At 40.6% G+C, this 18,031-nt stretch overlaps 1 protein-coding gene across 6 annotated transcripts in view; it reads left to right on the top strand.

Moving 5' to 3' along the window:
- The window catches only part of SNX10 (sorting nexin 10), a 74,424-nt gene that overhangs the window by 53,524 nt on the left and 2,869 nt on the right, over positions 1-18,031 (top strand). For all 6 annotated transcript variants that reach the window (XM_058724774.1, XM_058724779.1, XM_058724777.1 and 3 more), the window contains exons 3-5: positions 6,789-6,875; positions 10,464-10,564; positions 10,966-11,064. In XM_058724774.1, the coding sequence (XP_058580757.1) occupies positions 6,789-6,875; positions 10,464-10,564; positions 10,966-11,064 (287 nt within the window). The remainder of the gene's footprint in view (positions 1-6,788; positions 6,876-10,463; positions 10,565-10,965; positions 11,065-18,031) is intronic.

The following is an 18,031-nucleotide window of genomic DNA, read 5'->3' as shown; positions in this document are numbered from 1 at the left end:
TCCAGTTCAGGTTGGATCTTGTTTTTTTCCCGAAGGCAGTTCATTCATTCCTGCAGGCATTCATTTATTCATTAGGTGATATTAATGGAATGCATTGTCTGTGCCAGGCACCCAAGTCGGCTGTGACGGCCTGGGCTACCCTGAAGGACCTCAGTGTCTGAGAGAGGGGACCTACAGGTATCACAGCACAGTAAGCTGTGGCAAGTAGGGACAGTGCCCAGGATGTGCCCGGAGGTGTTAGGGGCTCGGAAGAGGGTCAGATGAATCAGACTGGGTGAACTGCAGGATTTCCAGAGACTGAGTTGCATTTTGAAAGAAGAATTGGAGTCAGCAGACCATGAAGGCTAGAGGAAGATGATGATGAAGAAGAAAGCGGAAAGTAGGGTAGGGATCGCAGTCCAGGCAGAGGGAACAGTATGTTCAAAGGCATGGAGGGCTGAACTGGCATGTCATGTAGGCGACCTTTGTTTAGCCTTTGGCCATGAGTAGAGCGAAAATCATGTTGTGCTACCTAAGGAGTCTGAACTTGATCTTGAAAATTATGGCGTAGGTTTTGAAGGACTTTTAGCAGGAAAGTGACATCCCCAGATGTGTGCGTTGGGGCCATTCTTGTCTTAGTGTGGGGGATGACCTGGGTGCAGGCGAAGTCTGGCATAATTGCGTTTCGGGCAGGGTTGCTGGAGATGAGATGGGGGAGAAGGATGCGGTGTGTGGCAATGGTATAGACTCTGTGCTCGTGAGACTTCTAGGCAAGAGGCTGGAGATGTGGAGAGACGCCCAGGCTGGGCTGGGGATGGAATCATCAGCTCCTGCTGGGTGCTCGAAAGCATATGTTTGCATGAGATCATCCTGGAAGTGCATCTGGGTGTGAAAAACAGCAGCTGGGGGTGGCTCTCAGGGCCCTAGCGATGTTTAAGAGAGTGAGAAGGGAAGAGCTCACCATCCACAAAAGAATAGGGAAATTTAGCCCTCCTACCAAGTTAAAAATTTTCAAGATTGAAAAAATATTTGGAGTTTTAGCACCATAGTTGACTTTAAATGTGCATTTAAAATGCATTGCTGTTCTTGGGGGGGCCCGAGTGGCTCAGTAGGCTAAGTGTCTGATCCTTGATTTCCCCTTAAGTCATGATCTCACGGTTCATGGGTTCAAGCCCCATGTTGGGTTCTGCTCGGATTCCCTGTCTCCCTCTCTCTCTGCACCCCCCCCCACCCCGGTCAAAAATAAATAAACATTAAAAAAAATACATTGCTGCTCTTACAAGACTTTTTTCCCCCCAGCAAAGTTTTTGAATATGTATTCAACATGTCCTTCCCTATGTAAAGAGTAGACTTTAATAAGTAACAATAATAGCAGAGTCTGAGAATTCCAACCCATTGAGATGAAGAAAAGACTTTTTTACTGTAATTTTTCATTATGTTGTCCATCCCTTCTATAAATATTATGAGGCGCTTGCTCTGAGCAAGTACTGTGAAATCCTTAGGTCAGTCTGAGTTTTGCTGAAAAATTACAGTGTTAGCGTGTTTGCTGCTGGGTTCTTAAGTTAATAATTTTTTGTACTTTAAGAAACACATACAATTGGTTTAGCTTAATTTTTTATTGCCAGTGTCTGTGGGAAGGTCTCAATGTTTTGGGTTTATTATAAGCGTTTTCCTTTCTGTGTAATAATACTTTACCTTCATGTAGTACTTAATGAAAAACTTCCCAGGGTTTCCACTGGTGTTTTATAATTTGATACTTGTAACAAATAGCTGGGATATTGTTCGAACAGGCATTATTCCCATTTTCCAGATGTGGAAACAGAGGCTCAGTGAATAAGTTCATAATTTAGAATGCCGTGAACCAGAATTTATCCCTAGTCTTGTGACCATAAATTCAGTGCTCTTTCCATGAAACGGGACATGTTACTCAAAGCTTACATGTTAATGGTTGGGCTGTAGCAAGCAAATAGTGGGGGGAAATAAAAGCCCCCCTTTTTTTTCCCAGAACTATTTGTCATTGCTACCATCATCGATTAATAGAATGTTGAGTGGTCAGGGGCGTTGTGACACTGTAGTAACTGTGGGTTTTATAGTTTTAGTTTAGATTTTTTTTTTTTTTTAATCACAAGTTTGTAGCACATTGACAAATGGATTTCCTTTTCTTTTCATTTTTGTTTAGTCTGTGTAGAGACCCACTATTTCAGTAACAGGTGCATATCTTCTGCTATTAATATAGAACACTGAAGGGCACGTGGGTGGCTGAGTCAGCTAAGTGTCCGACTTCGGTTCAGGTCACAGTCTCACAGTTTGTGGGTACGAGCCCCACAGCAGGCTCTCTGCTGTCAGCGCAGAGCCTGCTTTGATCCTCTGTCCCCCCCCCCTCTCTGCCCCTCCCTAGCTAGCGTGCATAGCGCACATGCTCTCTCTCTTTCTCAAAAATAAATATTTGAAAAAAAATACAGAACATTGAGCCGTTGGAAATATTTAATTCCCCTTTTGGTATATTCAAGAACTCCGGCCTCTCCAGTGGAAAAGTGGAGTTGCCAGCACCCTGTGAGGGCTCATGGCCCACATGTGACCTGATGACTGGGTGCCTTCTGGCTGTAGGGTGGTGGAGAGATGGAGTGGGGGCATGCACAATAACCTTGCCTGCTGTTATCAATGTCCTGCCTTGCTCAGTGTAGGCATAGTGGTGATCAAGGCCCACACTGCTTTTAGGGGTTTTCATTAAAACATGAAGACGTTTTAATTTTTTTTTTTTAATTTACATCCAAGTTAGTTAGTGTATAGTGCAACAATGATTTCAGGGGTAGATTCCTTAATGCCCCTTTCCCATTTAGCCCATCCCCCCCTCCCACAACCCCTCCAGTAAACCCTCTGTCTGTTCTCCATATTTAAGAGTCTCTTATGCTTTGTCCCCCTCCCTGTTTTTATATTATCTTTGCTTCCCTTCCCTTATGTTCTTCTGTTTGGTGTCTTAAAGTTCTCCTATGAGTGAGGTCATACGATATTTGTCTTTCTCTGACTAATTTCGCTTAGCATAATACCCTCCGGTTCCATCCACGTAGTTGCAAATGGCAAATTTCATTCTTTTTGATCGCTGAGTAATACCCCATTGTATGTAGATAGATAGATAGATAGATAGATAGATAGATAGATAGATAGATAGATACCACCACCTCTTCTTTATCCATTCATCCATCGATGGACATTTGGGCTCTTTCCATACTTTGGCTATTGTCGATAGTGCTGTTATAAACATTGGGGTGCATGTGCCCCTTCGAAACAGCACACCTGTATCCCTTGGATAAATACCTACTAGTGCAATTGCTGGGTCATAGGGTAGTTCTATTTTTAATTTATTGAGGAACCTCCATACTGTTTTCCAGAGTGGCTGCACCAGTTTGCATTCCCACCAGCAGTGCAAAAGAGATCCTTTCTCCGCATCCTCGCCAACATCTGTTGTTGCCTGAGTTGTTAATGTTAGCCATTCTGACAGCTGTGAGGGTGGTATCTCATTGTGGTTTGGACTTGTATTTCCCTGATGATGAGTGATGTGGAGCATTTTTTCATGTGTTGGTCGGCCACTGAAAATGTTTTAATTTCCTTCTAAACCAGAAAGATAAAATGAACTTTCAGATCAAATGAAAGGTTTTAATATATAATATTAATATATTCCTCTTTATGTCAGTGTGGTTATAAAGTATGATTTTTGATTTTCTTTTCTTTTTTTTTTTTTTTTTGGTGTGTGTGGCAGGAAGGTCTTATGAAGGCAAAAGTCCCCAAGGCCCATGAAAGCCAGAATGCAGCCCTAAGTGTGTGTGGGGGGGAGGGGAGAGGTGCATGGTTTGGAAAGATAAATGTGGTCTGCTTTGGATTCTGGTCTTCTCTTCCTAACCTATTTTCCCTTCTGTTCATTGATTCATCGATGATTAGTCCATTAAGAACTCTGGGTGTGTGAAAAGTACTGCAGGGAAATGAGTTACACACACACACACTCACAGGAGACGGAAATGACAGTTAGACTAAGGGCAGGGTGCCTGGGTTTGTTTCAGTTTCCATCTCTGAACAGTTTCTCTTACAATTTAGAATGTACTTTTGAGAGGCGCCTGGGTGGCTCAGTTGGTTAAGTGTCTGACTCTTGATTTCAGTTTGGGTCATGAGCTCACGGTTGGTGAGTTTGAAACTCACGTCAGGCTCTGTGCTGACAGCATGGAGCCTGCTTGGGATTGTCTCCCTCACTCTCTGCCTCTCCCCCACTTGCTCTCTCTCTTAAAATAAATAAAAATAAACTTTAAAAAAGGGGGTTTGAGAAATAATGGCCAAAAGAACATCACTATGTTGTCTTATTTTTATTATCTGTCTTCTAAATGACTTAAAAAAATACATAAAGAAAAGCTTTTAAAGTAAGACTTTTGGGAAGATTAACTCATAATCCCTGTATCCTTCGGGCAGGCAGTAGGGCAGAAGTCTCAAATTCAAGAACAAAGTTTATGTTGCCTTAGAAGGTGAAATTTGAGGGTTACCTGGGTGGCTCAGTCGTTTGGGCATCCCACTTCGGCTCAGGTCATGATCTTGCGGTCTGGACTGTGGGTTCAAGCCCTGGGTTGGGCTCTGTGCTGATAGCTCAGAGCCTGGAGCTGCTTTGGATTCTGCGTGTCCCTCTCTCTCTCCTCTTCCCCTGCTTGCACTCTCTCTCTCTCTGTGTCTCTCAAAAATGAATAAACGTTAACAAAAAATTTTTAAAAAGGTGAAACTTCATAGGTGTCAAAAGGGAATGTGAGCTGTTTTTTTTCGCCTTTTTAAAAAATGCTCTGGGCTGAAAAATGATCATTTTATGGTCTGTGTAACAGAATAGAGGTACTCTGTCCAGAAAACACCATCATCTGTCTTCTGCTTCTGCTCTACAAACATTCAGAGCCTGCCTCTCAGATGTGCCAGCACAAAGCAGTAACAGAAGCCTAAGATTTCAGCTTTGATGCCCCCCCTTTTTAGATAAAAAGTTGAAATATTTAAAATAAAATTAGGGGTGCCTGGGTGGCTCAGTTGGTTAAGCATCTGACTTCGGCTTAGGTCATGATCTCACGGTCCGTGAGTTCGAGCCCCGCGTCGGGCTCTGTGCTGACGGCTTGGAGCCTGGAGCCTGTTTCAGATTCTGTGTCTCCCTCTCTCTCTGCCCCTCCCCTGTTCATGCTCTGTCTCTCTCTGTCTCAAAAATAAATAAACGTTAAAAAAAAAAATTAAAAAAAAATAATAAAATAAAATAAAATTTGGGGCACCTGGGTGGCACAGTCAGTTAAGCATCCAGCTTCAGCTCAGGTTATGATCTCACAGTCCATGGGATAGAGCCCCACATAGGGCTCTGTGCTAACAGCATAGAGCTGCTTAGGATTCTCTCCCTTTCTCTGTGCCCCTCCCCAGCTCACTTGCGTTTTCTCTCTCAAAATAAATACATAAACTTAAGAAAATTAAAAAAATGAATTAGGGGTGCCTGGCTGGTTCAGTCGGTAGAGCATGCAGCTCTTGATCTTGGGGTTGTGAGTTTGAGCTCTATGTTGGGTATAGAGATTATCTAAAAATAAGATCTTTAGAAAGAATTTGGGACACCTGGCTGGCTGAATTGGTGGAACCTGCAACTCTTAATCTTTGGGTTGTGGGTTTGAGCCCCACATTCAGTGTAGAGCTTACTTAAAAATGAAATCTTTAAAAATAAGTAATAAGATTTAAAAATTCACTTAGCAAATTTGTGATCACCAAGTGAATCAATTAATACTTTCAGATTTATCATGCCAAACATAATCATTTGTTGTATATGATGTCATATTTTTATACTAAGAATATTTAGTAAAGAGCACTTTTTGGAAAGCATTGTGTTTTAAATTTTACCCTGTATTTCCAATTTTTGTTATCTTTTGAAAGGAACAAGATTGTCTACCAGGTATTTTTTTTAACATCTGTTTTTACTTATGACATGAGGTTATTAAGAAGGTGAAATTATTTACTATAAGGGAGAGTGTATTTAAAAAAATAGAAAAGTATTGGGTAAAAGGGTTTCATCTTTCTAAGTTATTGTTGCTTATTCTCATGAAGGTGGGGTGTGTAGAAAGTCATTTTCATCTTCCGTTGCTTGCTTATCCCATGTCCTTTGCCACTCTTCTATTTTCTTCTAGGAAGTGATTTATCAGGTGGGGCCTATAGTTTTTTTATTTCACTTATTTATTTTTATTTATATTTGGGGGGAGCGCAAGAGGGGGAGGGGCAGAGAGAGGGCTACAGAGGATCTGAAGCGGGCGCTATACTGACAGGCTGACAGCAGTGAGCCCGAATTTGAGGGCTCGAACTCACGAACTGCGAGATCATGATCTGAGCCGAAGTCAGACGCTCAACTGACTGAGTCACCCAGGTGCCCCAGGGCCTATGGTTTTAACGTAGGGAGATGAAAAAAGTAAGAAATGGCTGCTGTAAAGAAAGTGAAAAAAAGAAAGAAAAGTAAGATTTGAGAAAAATCTGAACGTATTTCACGATTCAAAATGACACATCAGTTACTTTCTTACGGTCTCCATTAACCTGTAAGACTCCCTAGAAGGACCCCCAGGTTGGATTTACACCATTTTAAAAATTCCATTTGTGCCAGAAATGCTCTTGGACTTCCCATAGTGCCTGATTCATTGGCTTTACTTCTTGTTTTTAAAAGAATGAACAACCACAGCTCATTTCAGTTTTGTTCCAGTACTGTGTGCTTCTCTCTCTTCTTTCCAGCCCTGCTTGCGATTCTGAAACATATTCCTTTGTTTATGATGCCTTTACAGGAATTTGTAAGCGTCTGGGTTCGAGATCCTCGGATTCAGAAGGAGGACTTTTGGCATTCTTATATTGACTATGAGATATGTATTCATGTAAGTATTCAGTCAATAGTCTGCAGAAATCATGGCAGTTTTTAGGTATCATGCATTTGATGGGACACACTGTTATACTTCAAATTGATATTTGTAAAAATGTTCCTATCTCAAATAACTGACTTTGGATGATTATAACTAATGCCTGTGTCTCGAATGGAGTAGTAAGTTGGTTCCTAAAGTTGGAAAATTGCTCATTAGAATTGCTTATTGTACCTTTGCTAATACTAATATTTTAAAGTTTATTGCCTTCATGTATGAATATGTGAATACATCTAAAATTCACAGTTAAAGTGTATTTATAGCTCATTAATGGTATTTCTTTATGATCTGTTATAGCATATTTCTGGGTAATAGATTGCCTGATAAATCTTAGGTTTTAAGAGAATATAGAGCTTTCTGGGAAACTGATGTGCAGTGGTTTTATATGTAGAATAAGAAAGTGGAAAATAAATACGTGCAATTATTTTGCCTTAGTCTAGATTCGTAATTAACATACGTAAATAACTAGAAATGTTGTACTTTATTTGGAAGTAATACTTTATCATAATCTCGAGCATTTTTGTGTGGTGTATGGCCTTCTGTAATCATCTTGAACAAGGGTCAGCAAACTTTTTTTGTAAACACTGAGGTAGTAAATGTCTTCAGCTTTGGAGTATACATTCTGTCTCAGAACTACCAATTCCACTATTGTAGGGCGAAAGCAGTCCTAAACAATACACAAATGAATAGATGTAACTGTATTCCAATAAAACTTTATTTGCAAAGCTAGGTGGCAGGCTGGATGTGGCCCACAGGCTATAGTTTATTGGACCTGATCGTGAAGATAGGTTCCTTTTCCCATCTGATTTAGTCCAGACTTCTCTTGGGAGCATAGACTCAGATTTTATCTGTGACTGTATGCAATGTGACGTAAAATCTAGCCACCTTTAATCTTCCCATTGTAAATAGTTAAATTGATAGATTAGACACCCAGGCATCAGCCATAAAACTTTTTTTTTCTCTCCTTTCTTCCCTTTTTTTTCTTTCAAAGTTCTCCAACTTAGAAAATAAAAACTGAGAACTGCTTTTTTTTTTTTTTAGAACTGCTTTTCTGATGATCGTGTTGAAGACCACTGCCAGGGTATACCTTGTGTTTTGATTTTGTTTTGGTTTTACTCATAAAATCCCACCAGATATGTGTTCTGTGTGGAAAATTATGAGTATGTAAGAGTAAGCATTTGGAAATGAAACGTAATTCTTTAGTTGCCTTTTTAACTTCTTCTGAAAAATTTGTGTGTCCTTATCACACTTCATGGGAGACATGAAATTTAATTATCCTCAGAGAGTTAATGAAAGTGTAGATTTTTTTCTCTGCTACATAAGTTGCATTAGGTGAATTCAGAAATGTCTGTCTCAAGCCAGAAATGATAGATTCCACAAATATTATTTGGTGGTGTTCTGGCGTTTCTCTGAAATGTTAGTACATTGACAATGACTAAATCTTCTTGGCTTGGGAGATAACAGAATAAGCAAACAGATTTAGAGGAACTTAAAAATTAGTGATCTCAGCATAGTCTGGTCCTAACTATCCATACCTGTTTATGATTAGGAATGAGGTGGGGGCCTGGGTGGGGGGGGACTAGAGAGCTCTAGTCAGCCTCATTTAGGTGCTGTACCCATAGGGCTTTGCAGTAGAGAAGCCGGTAGTTAACCCATTTAAATGAACCTCAAGAGAAATGACACCAGGTGACTGTGGAATCTCAGCATTTATTTAGAATTGTAAACTAGTGAACTGTATATGCTCTCCTAACCTTGTCCTGCAAATGAAGGACTTATGGATGGACGTTTGTCTGGCATAGGTACCAGGTGGATCTCCAACTGACACCCACATTATTGACATCCACAATAATCCAGAACAGAGAAATGAAAGGGAGTTGAAATCGGTTCAGTCCTACCTGAGGTGTCAGGAGTCCCTGCAGTGGCCTGGTCCTCTAGAGGACACCTGCCCAGGCCTTGTTAGGACACTCGTCCTGGTGTGAACGGTCTGCTGACTCAGACCCCAGGGGTCACTTTAGAGTGAGGCCGTAGTAGGCTTTGAAATCCACACACAGAATGTTACTGTGCCCCAGACTCCATCTTGTGCGTTTTGCTGCCGTGTTGTCAAAGGTGACAGGCTTTAGACCAGTAGCTCCTTTGGGGGCAGATCTCTTCATCTGTCTGCATTCTGAGGTTTCCTGAACTTTATCAAGTTTAGGAGAACCAGGAGCTGTGCCGTACCTTTCATGGGGGTGGGGGTGGGGGTGGTTTAAGAACTCAGGCACATAGTCACTCACACTCGCCAAGGGAAACAACTGCTGGGTGCTTAGGTGCTAAGTGGTAGGATAATCATGACTTTTGAAAGAATAAAAATCTTGGGGACCCAAAACACTCTCATTTGGCAAGGTAAAGATCATGAAATAGAAGTTTGAAATAAATGTAGAGAACAGAAATCTTACGAAACCATTAGTCAGGTATCTGCCAGTCTCTTGTTTTACACAAGGAGAAAGGAGAAACATGTATTTACTGGTCTTGGGTTTACCCGGAGGAGAAGCATTGCTGTTCTGCTTAGGATGGGGACTCTGTAGGTGGCTTTTCCAAGTCTGCCTTAGGGTAGCTGGAAGCAAACCAACATCTCCTATCTAATAACGGTATTAATAGATAACATTTGTCAGGTACTTACCATCAATCCTTACGACCACCCAGTAAAATAGGTGTGTACTACTTCACCCCCATTTTACCACTCAGCAAACTGGAGTTTAAGTGACTTGCCATATGGCAGGGCCAGAACTGGCATGTGTGGGTTCCCCATGGGTATAATTGTCCCTGTGCACCACAAGCCTCTCTCTACCTTGGATCGCACTCCCTTGCACATCTAGTAGAGAAGGAGAATGCTCTTCTCTTGTTTAAAAGTGATACCAGGGGGTGCCTGGCTGGCTCAGTCAGTAGAGCGTGAGACTCTTGAGTTCAGGGTTGTGAGTTCAAGCCCCGCTCTGGGTGTGGAGCCTACTTAAAATAAACATTAAAAAAAAAAAAAAAGTGATTTCAGGATGCCTGAAAACCACCAAACCTGGTGGTTTGTGTGATCTGTACTGATGGCCGTATCAAGGATATGATGGCTTCTCGTGGTGTCGTGTCAAGGGCCATAAGAAGGTGTCTCTAATTCCCAAAGTCTTCTCCAGCCTCATGGGTGGACGGTGTTAAAATGGAAGGGATGACCCCGAGTTTTTATTGGTCATTTAGACTGCAGGATTTGTTTAATTTTTATGATTCATCTTTGAAAGCAGTACTAATAGGTGAGCAGGAGGCTACCTCAGGACTCAGGGGACGGCAGGGTCAGGCTTTGCCCCAGGACAACACTGCGCGTTGATGTCATCCCGGCTGTTTTTCAGGGATGTAATAGATAGTGGTGGGCTTTGTGCAAGATTGGAATCTGGCACAAGTGCAACTGTGCTTTCGGTTTTTTTAAATCCTATGCAAATGAACATGGGCACATTTGGTGAGTTCGAGATGGAGGAAAAAACATTTTTTCCTTAAATGGGGCTTGTATTTTTCTTTTTCTTCAAACAGACCAATAGCATGTGTTTTACAATGAAAACATCCTGTGTGCGAAGAAGATACAGAGAATTTGTGTGGCTGAGGCAGAGACTCCAAAGTAATGCGTTGCTGGTGTAAGTGACTTAAATAAGTGATATTGGGGAGGCTTTATTATTATATTCAATATTTTAAAATTCGTCATGCATTAAGATTCAGAAAACATGAAGGATTTGATAGGATTCTTGATTGCCATCTATAGCTTTAGTTAGTTTTGTGGCTGCTACATCTGAATACAAAATTTATCACTTGCATTTCACTAACCTGTTGAGTATTGACCATGAAAGCCCTCAAAAATTTTAAAAAATGGGTTTTTCTTTAAGTTAATTATTTATCTTATACCCTTATTATATATACCCTATAATATATACAACTATATGATAATTATAACATAATTTGCTTTCGCTTGGAGAAATTTTGTCCCTAACCCACCTTGATTTGATTATTAAAACATTTTTTTTTTTTTCTTTTTCCTAAGGCAACTGCCAGAACTTCCATCTAAAAACCTGTTTTTCAACATGAATAATCGCCAGCATGTAGATCAGCGTCGTCAGGGTTTGGAAGATTTCCTCAGAAAGTAAGTGTGCAGAAACTCTTGCGGCCATACAGGAGTTGTAAGCAAAGTGCTTTGCAAGAGTTGAGTGTCCTATAATTATGTGGGGGAGAAGAATATCAGTGTTCCAAATATTAATAATAATCTAGAGCCTAGCTCAGTAGTTCATTTCCTATATTAGAGCGCCATCTTGTGGCTGACATCTTATCGTGCACATCTGGGACCACATCTTCTATTCTAGAAGGAAAACAATGAGCTAATTGAGTTTGGTAATGAATAAATCTGTGGTCCTTGAAGCTGTGAAGCAGAGCCAAATTACTAAGGAGTTCAGCTGACAAAAGTAAAATTTGCGAGGAAGCAAACATGCTTTATTAAAAAGGTGCTACTTAAAAACTATCTTTATTTACGACATTTCGGATCGACAGACCAACATCCGTTCTCCAGTGCATTGGCTGCTAAGTGATACTGTTCTGGGCTCTTCTAAAGGAAGACTTTAACTCTCCTCTTTGGAGGGAATGTTTATAAGGGAGTATTTATTGGTGGTTGAATAGTCCCGGTGGGTTATTAACTCTGGATTGCTTGGTGATGGTAGGCAGTGCAGTTAAAACGACTTGAATTCTCACCGCTATAATTTCTTTCTGTCCCCACTCTGGAATGCTAGAATACCCATCCTGTGAGACAGCACATTGGTTTGCACACAGACGCTGAGGCCAGACTGTCTGGGTTCAAATCTTGGCTCTGCTACTTATGAGCTGAGGGGCTGGGAGCATTTTCTACCTCCTGTGTGCTTTTGTTTTTTTCCATCTATAAAATGGGGTTAAAAATAGTATGTACTTCATATAGTTGTTGAGAGGATGAGGTGAGTTAATGAATAGAAAGCACTCACAATAGTGTGACATGTCATGTGTGGTATTGGCTGTTATTGTTTTGATCCACTTAGACATGAAACAGCTTTGAGCTAATTTCTTAAACTTCCCATTTTATAGATAAGGAAATAGGCTGAGTCATAGGACTGCTGGTTAGTGGCAGGGCCCAGCTTCCTAAGCTCTCTTTCTTTTTCTCCTGACTTCAGGGTCTGCAGTAATCTCCTTTTGAGTTCATTCACTCCATGGGACCTTAGAGCCAGCCTGAAATAATATACTGCCTTCTCCCCATATGGCTCACTCATAAAGGGTTTGGATATTAAGTATGCACATGAATATTAATATTTATTTCCATTAAGTTGATATAGTGTCTTTCCTTGGAAGGGGTCATGGAGACATACAGAAATATCCGCGATTATAAATTGAAGGAAGGCCAGAAAGGAAAAAGAACAGAGGAATAAAAATGACAAGAGACCATAAGAACCCATTAACCAAGCCGAGTCCTCAGAAAACATTACAGTGGTATTCTTTTGGGTATCACAGGCATGACGGAACAAAGGCCTGGTCAACTTTTTTCTGCCGTTTCCTTTGGAGACCGCTCTGCTTTTAATTGTTGTCTGTATGAGACCCAGGTGGCTGATGGCGTCTCCCTTAAGATGTGGCCCCAGTTGTCCAAGTTGGCCGAACGGCCCATCAGTGCAGATGCTGTTCAGGAAGCTGCAGACTGACCATTGGCAGTGGGGCCTGGGTGGGGACAGCCAAATCCTGCAGTCCCTGTCAGCACTCGGGAGCTGCTTGTCTTCCGTAGAGAAGTCTCCTTTTTGGAGGTCAAAGAACAGCATGTGTCTCTGTCTTTACATTGAGTTAAGCTCAGGGCATGTGTTTTTGACCAGGAATCACTTCGCTGCTTTGAATACGACCTTTTTTCCACAGTTGATCTGCCAAATTAATGACTGAATGAATGTCATTTGGCTGCAGTGCACTTAGGCTTGTGCTTGGTTATTTTTACATACTGTGTCGTTTGGCTGTTTGCGGATTGAATTTGATGCAGACATCATAGCAGAAAGTATCCTGGATCAGGAGCTTGAAGAGCTGGGTTCCAGGTCTCCTATAAGTCGCAACTCCTAATTTTTTTCTGGCCATCCGACCTTGGAAGAGTCACTTAATTCTTGTGTGCCTTTGTTGTAAAGGGTATGATGATGTAGCACATTCACTGCTGTCCTAGTTGGTTGTGTCGTTAAGATGATGCATTGGTAAGGACTCTGGAAACCTATTTAGTAAGTGACTACTTCGGACTGCGCACAATGGACACCAATCCTTATCCACTTGAAGCTTCCATGCTAGTGGGAAAGTCCTATGTACTTACCAGGGGATGGCTAGGTTCATTAAAATTGGGTCTGGGTTACCATCCAGAAGTCAAATCAGAGAAGAGACAGCAAGTTCGCTTGTGGTGTCTGTTCCACTGTGGTGTGTGAACATTAGTCTCCAAGCTGGTGAGTTTCACATAGCTGGTAGAAGCTGGTGCTTCTACGTGGTTTGAACCTGAAGGAAGCAACGAGTCTATAATACCACACGGCCGGATTCACCCCCGACCTAAATGGCCTAAATACCGTGGCCCCTTCAGGTCCTCCTCACCCTCCGTTCTGTGTCCCTCGGATTCGGATGCATAGCTTTGTCCAGTCTGTATAGAAGTAGCAACCTTCCAGCTCTTTTCCCCTGGGATCCCCTGAGCCCAAGTCCATTTTGGGAAGCGGGATGTGATTTGCAACTCGGCGGTCTCAGTGCCATCTCAGCGCCGTGTCCTGACCCCAGCTTGACATCCCCTGAGGCCCCATGAGGTACCTGCTAAGTAGTGGTCACTGTCAATGGCCTGTACCTTGTTTTTTGTGTAGTACTTCTAGGAACTTGAGAGGGAAGATACCACAGCATTCAAATGTGATATATACTTGTGCTGTAGATTTATCACATGTATTTCTTTTGATAATTTTATTTTTTTAAACTACATCCAAATTAGCATAAAGTGCAACAGTAATTTCAGGAGTAGATTCCTTAGTGCCCCTTACCCAATTAGCCCATCCCCCCCTTCCCACAACCCCTCGAGAAACCCTCTGTTTGTTCTCCATATTTAAGAGTCTCTTATGTTTTGTCCCCCTCCCTGTTTTGATCATCGCATGTATTTTTTAAATCTGGTTTTTATGTAAGTTTTGAAGTTATGAACCAAGAAGAGTATGTATGTTCAAACCCTTTAAAACCAAATTGCTGCTGTCTCTGTACATATGTGTGTATACTATATATATATTCATCTTAAGGTGGAATAATACTTTTTTATTAAAAAGTTTATGTTTACTTTTTGAGAGAGAGAGAGAGAGGGAGAGAGGCAGACACAGAATCCAAAGCAGACTCCAGGCTCCGAGCTGTCAGCACAGAGCCCGACGCAGGGCTCAAACCCATGAACCATGAGATCATGACCTGAGCCGAAGTCAGTCGCTTAACCCACTGAGCCACCCAGGCGCCTCAGTAATACATCTTTAATAACAAAGTACGCATCCAGGCCAGTCTTCATAAAGGAATTGGAAAGTTGTTCCTTTGACTAGGTGCCAAAGAATAATAATTTATACTGTTTATTGAACACTTGCTATGTGTCTAGCTTTTTGCATGTTTTAGCTCAGGTCCTACAATAATATTAGGAATTGGGTATCATCTCACTTTTATAAACAAGGAAGTTAGAGGAAAGGTGGAGGCATATTCATTCTAGGATCTCGCAGGTTTATAATTAGTAGAACTCTTACATGATAGTTAAATTTGGTCAGTATGAGTGTGAGATTTTTCGAATACATTCATTTTCCCTCAATCTTGGCTATACTCTCCCGTTTGGATTTTCCCTCCCTAGCTAATTATAAATTGTAAGTCACTTCTGCTAATAGTTATGGGAAAAGAAAGTTATGGACTAAAATGATAAACTGTGTTGGTAAGTCCCTAACTATAAACATGGCAGTCCTACTAATTTTTTGTTTGATTCATATCATGAATGGGAGCCAGCTTTCCTTTTTTGCTGAATTCATCCCATTAATATAACTACGTGTGCCTTACAGTGTAGACTTTTTATTACAGCTTTATATTTCTTAAAAATTTAAGGAATATTAGTTTTTTGTGTAAGGATACCATGGAAACACACACACACACACACACACACACACACACACACACACACAATATAAGTCTTTGTGTTCAATAGAGGGCACCATAGCACAGATCATGAATGTCTTCGGAGAAGATTTGTAGGTTGTTTTTTTTTTCCCCTCATGGTAAGAGGTAAACAGGCTGACTTAAATTCTTTCTCCCCTACATCCAACTGCGAACCTTCCACACTATACACATGTGTATATATCATTATATTGGGTTCAGTAGACAGGGCATCCTTAGTTAGGATTAAATGGTTTTGCATAGCTATATATTGTTCCCAACTGAACTGGTATATAATACACCTAATAAAATCAGGTTGAGGAAAACCAGATTTTCAACTGTGTCCAATTCAAGGGAAAAACAAGATTTGCTTTGTTTAGTTTAAATTTGTTATGGGGAAAGGAATAACGTTTGACTCATGTTGTAAATATCTTTTCAGAAATCCCTCTAAAATTCTAGAGGCTATTTGTTGCTCCTTTTGTAAAGGCTTGAAAATTGTATACATTTGTTTTTATGGAGGCTTATAAAGATGACATTTTATTGACCATTTCACAAAGTACTCTTTATATTAAGTTTGAAGTTAATTTCTGCTGTTAGATTTATTTGTGGAAAGTGTGGCACAAATATGACTAAGGTAAAAATAGGATTTAATACTATGATGATGGCAGTCACAACGTTCTCTGAAATACAGTAAACCAGGTGTTACTTAAAATGAACTGGTTACGCTCACTGAACCAGATGGGAAAATGCTTTCAAAATTTTGTATTTTTAATTGTGAAATGAATTATCTGAGTAAAAAAAAAAAAAATCATAAGTACATTAAAAAATTATTTTGCTTCTTTAAAGGCCATACCCATGGAGTATGGTAGCATAAATTTAGCCAGCCAGCGGGCATTCAGATGTACTGTCTTTGAACTCCAGGCCTGTGTGGTGTTCAGATCTTGCCTCCCCAGCCACATTCTCCCACTTCAGAATTGTGAGCTGGGTGTGTGCGGGCTCCCTCTCGCTTTTCACGGGCATGTCCTCCAGATGGCAGTAGCGAGCAGAAGAGAAAACACTGGGAAATAATGAGTCTAATGTACAGTAAAATTGGAAATTGAATTATAGCTCAAGAAAAAGGACAGTAGCCTTGAGGTCCCGATCAACCTGGACTCTGATCACTTTTGTTTGCTGTACCCGTGTGTTAGGTTACCAGCAAGTTAATAACAGCGCGTGAGCAGTTCAAGGCTCAGTAGAATTGCTTTAGACGTGAAATAAAGCTAAAATGAATTTGTGTCCAATATCATTGGCATTAGTGCTCATTACTTTTGTGGTGTAATGCCTCGAACCATCTAAAATCAATTTTAAGGATTACCCATTATTTTATAAAGAAAATAAAACACATTTCCAACAGAAATAAAGCAGTAAGTATAATCCTGTGAGCAGTTACTTGTACCCTGGCTGGCAGGAAAACCACTGACAGACAGAAGGGCGCAGGAAACACTCCGTGCAAACTTCACAGTGGATGCAAGTTCATATTAATGGGCTGTTGCCACATAAATCTTCTCTTGATTTCAAGTATTTAAAACAAGAGTGGTAAACATTTGTAAATGTAGAAAATAAATCTCAAAGAGTAGTAAAAGGGATTTACTACTTTACTACTTGTACTTGGTAAATTAATCTTTACCATGTGACACGCTCATCTTCTGGGAGAACCCAGGGCAGAAGACACGGAGGGAAGGGAAGTATTTAGCTGCTTTGCTTGAGAGTTTTGCCCTTTCAAAATGCACAAAGCTTTTCATTTTCCTTTTCGTAGGGCCAGTAAAGACTGTTTTCCCAGGCTACATTTGGTAAGCCTGTCGAAGCTACATTTTGGCTGTGATACTGTACGTGTTTAGACTTTTGCCTCTGTTTTATTTTGAAGAAAAGGAAATCTTGTAATGACCTTGGATTTTAAGTAAATTAATATGAATGGCCAGAAAAGATTCACTTTTCCTAATTATTTGTGTAAAAATGCAGACTATAAGGCAAGGTTCATTTGGCCTGACACACATAATCTGTTTTTCTTAGAGCTCTCTATGAAAAATCCCATGTTGGGCAAAATTATGCTCAGGTTTTAGTATTTTAGTTTTGTCCCTTCCATCTGGTCTGAGTGCCTTGTATTATATCTTTATTGGACTATTTGTAGAGACTAAATTATCATACGTCAAGATCTTTCCTGAAAATATGAAACGGGTTTTCATTTAAAAATAAGGGTGGGGCGCCTGGGTGGCTCAGTCGGTTGGGCGTCCGACTTCAGCTCAGGTCATGATCTCACAGTCCATGAGTTCGAGCCCCGCATCGGGCTCTGTGCTGACAGCTCAGAGCCTGGAGCCTGCTTCAGATTCTGTGTCTTCCTCTCTCTCTGCCCCTCCCCTGCTCATACTCTGTCTCTCTCTGTCTCAAAAATAAATGAAAACATTTAAAAAAATAAAAATAAGGGTGTACTCTGACTTCATATCCCCTCCCAAGACATGCATTTCAGAAAGAAAACCCACATTCAGTAATAATATGAATTTGAGCATGTATGGATTTGTTAGAGTTGTTTTTAATTTTCCGTGTAGTTCTGATGCACTGGTTGAAATCTGTACTCGTTGTAAACTTTGACTTTGAATATGGGAAGGCTAGTATGTACTTACCACAGAATCATCATGGTTTAAGTATAGATACGGTAAAATTAGCTGGGAGCAATTTTATTTGATGGCTTATTTTAATAACATAGATACACAGTGCTACTGCAGAGTATGGAGAAATTTCTCGCCGATTTTAGGTATTCAAAAAAAGCCACCTCTCAACTTAGCTGTTGTAAACATGTACATAAGTATACTTGTAAAGTTTTAAAATGTAAAACATGCTGAGAAACGTATTGACTTTTTAATATAATTTTTAATGGCAGTGGAAAGTTTTGATGTTTGATGACAGCCTAG

The sequence above is a fragment of the Neofelis nebulosa genome, chromosome 4 (genome assembly GCF_028018385.1).
Source record: "Neofelis nebulosa isolate mNeoNeb1 chromosome 4, mNeoNeb1.pri, whole genome shotgun sequence".
Lineage (NCBI taxonomy): Eukaryota > Metazoa > Chordata > Mammalia > Carnivora > Felidae > Neofelis > Neofelis nebulosa.
This window is presented reverse-complemented; position numbering and strand designations above follow the sequence as displayed.